General features: G+C 44.9%; 1 protein-coding gene across 1 annotated transcript; it reads right to left on the bottom strand.

Moving 5' to 3' along the window:
- Positions 1-2319: 2319 nt before the first annotated feature.
- Positions 2320-3689, bottom strand: LOC128720123 (carbohydrate sulfotransferase 11-like). The gene is made up of 2 exons (XM_053813769.1): positions 2995-3689; positions 2320-2779 (listed from the first exon to the last, which is right to left on the bottom strand). The coding sequence occupies exons 1-2, from the start codon at positions 3634-3636 to the stop codon at positions 2369-2371; spliced, it is 1053 nt and encodes a 350-aa protein (XP_053669744.1). The 5' UTR covers positions 3637-3689; the 3' UTR covers positions 2320-2368.
- Positions 3690-4206: the final 517 nt, after the last annotated feature.

Here is a 4206-nt window from a genome sequence, read left to right as displayed (position 1 = left end):
GATAAAAAGATCCATACTAACTTCATCATAGTTTAGAGAAGTTTTTTTTTGCATCCACACGACTATGTTCTTGAGCCTATTCTGTATGGATGCATGATGTTTCTCATACTACCCAAGTTTGATGAAGTTTGTGAAACGTTTCCCAACCATTTTGGACCGAAATAGCAACATGGACAACTTCACCTTGTACAGGTGAAGGAAGGCGTACATTGTTCCAGGACAGTTGTTTATCCTGGTATGTATACCGTCAGAAGGGTTATGTACACGCGTTCTTGGTGTGTTTGGCGTGGCAGCTGCGTTACATCTGTAAGCTGTGAACGATGACTGCAGCCGCTCAGTTGCAAGTGTTTTTCGATTATAACCAGCATCTAGGACTCATGCCAAAAGATACTGCACCGGGTAGTAAATAACCAGTCACCGCAACATAACTGCATAGGGGTGTATGAAGATGTCAATGCACGATGGTACATCACATGTTTTCAAAACTATTTGAAACATCATAAGCCTTATGAACTTCTTTAGTGAGCTTGACTTTCGTAATATATTCATATATTCAAAAGAAAGAGAGATCCCATAAAACTAAAAATTATGGTATTTTAAGGAGCTTGTATCAGCGTAAAAAAACTTTGTACTGAAAATCGAACCGTATCATCAATTGACCATATTATCGCGAATAAATTTATTTTTGATCTTCTATTCAATGTTCCTAATGGTAGCATTACTACCGTTTACGGGGAACTTAACAGGCAATGATGAGTTTCATATTCAACATTCCTGTACTGGAACACATATTTCCCCGAGCAAATTACATTCCGCGGTACAAATTCATCATCGCATTGCTATACAAATTCATCATTCGGTCATTAGGGATCAACTCTGTAGCTTTAAATTAACAGCGAATAATATGCGAATCATTATTTCTGCTAGCATTAGTGATTTCGCGAACGGAAATGATCGAAAAGATTCGCATAATCACATGCCTCTAATTTTCAATCTAAATAGTACAACAATAAATAATACAAATCTCAAAAGCTAAAGGAAACTCAAAGCAACGTTACAGTACTATACATAGCCTACTAGATGCTTTAATGATTTGCTTCAATGACAGAAAATTGAACCCCACGTTAATCACATTTCAGAGCATTGAACTGTCATCGGCTCTAGATTGTGATTGTATGCGAGGCGTTTGAAGATAAGCTTTCCGCTCTGATTCGCTCGTCCGATTCATCTGAATGCGATTCATTAGCGACTGTGCAAATATATAACAGAATACAAATTTTAGCGAACCAGCAAGTATTTCAGTCAAATTGTCACTAACTAGAAACTGTTTAGCATATTTCTGAATGGCATTAGAATCAGGTGTAGCCACTATAGACACTCGGTTACGAGGAGAAATAGGATGTACCCTCGAACAGAATCTCTATCAGGGCTTCAACATAATTTTTAGCTTGAAGTAATAATCTTAATTTCTTACCAGAAAAAAAGGTTACATTTTACTTATATAATTTGCAACATCTGTATAAAACATTCTTTACAGGGTTGAGGCCTTACAGTGCACCAGCAACCAACACGCCCAAATGTTGAACCCTCAAGGGTTAAGGAAACCCGCAACCATGACAGCTACGGCCAGTCCATTTCGTAAAATCCGTTCCCAGCCCGGATGAGCCATTCGCAACACTAGGCGCGCGATTCAATGCCGGCATTTACAATTTTTCCGCACCAATTTGCATTTCAAGGGATTTACTCAAAAGCCCAAGGTCTGTCACCGAGCAAGGAACCGGGACCGCTACAGGGCCCGGATGATATGCTGCCCGAGGAAAGCGATTGTCATGCATGAGAAGGAAAACTCTCCTCCGCAGAGCTATCAAACGAAACAATGGCACGAACTGTGTGAATGCTTCATGCCTTTAGCGCGATGGTATGAAAGCGAGCTGTTCTCGAAACGCTCCCGTAAAGGCGCCATTTGTTTCAGTGCGCTATTTTCTTTCGCTTTGTGTTCCCATCTTTTATGGATAAAGTCTCCTGTGAAGTGTTTGACGGGCGGGTGGGTGGTGTGTGTTTTTCCTTTTGAATTGACGGGAGCAATTGACACAGCGCTTACAAATATGAAAAAGGTGGCGCGTTTTCACGTCGAGTCAGCGTTCGCCACCGTGCTGCGAAATTTTTGTTTATCGTGTAGTTAAGTTCAAAGTATGCTAGAACACAGCGATAAGCAGTAACAAATTGCAGTTGTAAAATATATCCCACTACTGCTCGAAGCATGACTGTTAGAGATAAGTTACCCGAAACGCAGAGTTTTATTGCACACCTAAAGTACACATTAAAGCTTATTTAAGCTGGATTAGCCTTCAATCGCTCACATTTTTGCTCAGTCCTCCCGAAAGAGAGCAAAATACTGACTCGCGTCGTACTGGAACAACCGAAAATCCAGCTCGTAACGGTGGTACAACCGCTCGAACTGATCCCCCGTCAATTCCGCCAACCGATCGAGCGTGGATTTACTCCGACCCATCGATGCGTCATTATTCGCCGTCCGGTGGTGATTCACATTCAAGCGAGCGTTATCGTAACGCCCAGTCCCAGTGGTGGTGTGATTGAGCAGCTGCAGCAAATGGGCGACATCGCGATCGTACGTTTCCAGCTTCACGATAACGGTCGGTTGGAGAAAGCACGGATCGCACAGATTGTAGTAGCTCTCCCAGTGGGGATCTCGCACGTTTTTCCGGCGCAGTACGAACTCGGTGAAATCGCTGAAGCTCGGTGCTGGGCTGGTGGCGTTCTGTTCACACCACGAAGGTTAAACCGCACAAGGAAGCACAATTCGTGTAGCCGATCAAGAAGGTGGGGAGGGAAAGAAAATGAAAAACAAAATCAAACACACACGGTGGTGAATATCGATGGCAAGCCGCTTTTTAGGGTTTCTCCCCACGTACGAAACGGTGTCAGCATATTGTGACGGGCAATGGCCCAAAAGGGAGTTTGGGCTAGGCGTACCTGTACGACAGCGACGGGCACATCAACACCGTACACCTCGCGGAAGATGAACCGGCGCAGGTTGCGATAATTGTCACTCTGGGGTCGAACGATCAGATCTTCGTACGCGCTGACGAATCGATCGAATGGATCACGCACCAGAAGAAATCGAACCACAGGTGTTTCTACGTCCCGCTTAATCTGTTCCACGTCGGCACGGGTCGGTGTTGGGTAGTAAAGGCGTGTGAGCGCTTTCAGGTCTCTCGCGTAGAAGGCGATCTTTTCCTGAGGCACATCCGCCCATCGGTTCAGCTGGTACATCCAGCTGGTGGAGGCTACTTTGCTGATCGCGCACCACAGCAGCCGATGGCGTGGCTCAAGGAAGTAGTTGTAATAAGGATGGTTAGGATTGTCCGTCCTTGGAGCAGGAAGCGAGAAGTTCCCCAACGTGGGGATGGTTTCGCACTGTTCGTGAAGGTGGCTAGCTCGTTCCTGCATGATATCCTCGATCGACTGTTCGTAAGGAAGCGGCCAGGGTAGTATCAACACCAACACTGCACACGTCACTAAAATGCACGCCACCGTCCATCGAACGGTCGTACAAGTCGAATCGGGGTTACTTGGAGCTGGAATATCACTATCACGACGTCTAGTACTGCCCATCGAGCTGATCGATGCGATTCCCCAAACCCAACAGCACGTAGAGACAGATGCTTTTGCTATTCAGAACGCAACAACACTGAAAGACACCGTACACCTGTCCTGTGAACGAGGTGAGGCCTTCCAACCGAACCTTACGATTGGTGTCTCACCAATATCCACGATCGCTCGTGAAGCCCTCAGTCGTAGCCTACTAGTTATGAGTTTGTCCAAAATTTAAAAACAAAACCACCCTTAAACCATTCTATTAAGCATTGGTGTGTGTGTTTGAGTACGCAAGGCTGCGTGTACCTGAAAAGCACTCGTTAACGTTATTGAAATCGCGTTAACGAACTCAAACGACCGGGAGACGATGGTGGACAGAGACGCAATCATCATAAAATAAAAAAAAAATGCTCGACGCCTGTCATCCACGCTAGAGACGAAAAACAAACTAAAAGCAACTTTGTACTGTCAATGGCACGACAGTGCTGAACGTGCGCGCTTGTTTATTTAGCTGTTTTCACTTTACCACCGCCATTTACACGCGCGCACATTACAGAAATTAATAAAACCACACGAAGCGCGATCGTG

Source organism: Anopheles nili, chromosome 2, assembly GCF_943737925.1.
Source record: "Anopheles nili chromosome 2, idAnoNiliSN_F5_01, whole genome shotgun sequence".
Classification (NCBI taxonomy): domain Eukaryota; kingdom Metazoa; phylum Arthropoda; class Insecta; order Diptera; family Culicidae; genus Anopheles; species Anopheles nili.
This window is presented reverse-complemented; position numbering and strand designations above follow the sequence as displayed.

Excerpts from the sequence above, each read along its gene's own strand:
- LOC128720123 (XM_053813769.1), bottom strand. The coding sequence starts at position 3,636 with ATGGGCAGTACTAGACGTCGTGATAGTGATATTCCAGCTCCAAGTAAC. Across the intron at positions 2,780-2,994 it reads TGCCCGTCGCTGTCGTACAG|AACGCCACCAGCCCAGCACC; the intron begins GTACGCCTAGCC and ends TGGTGTGAACAG.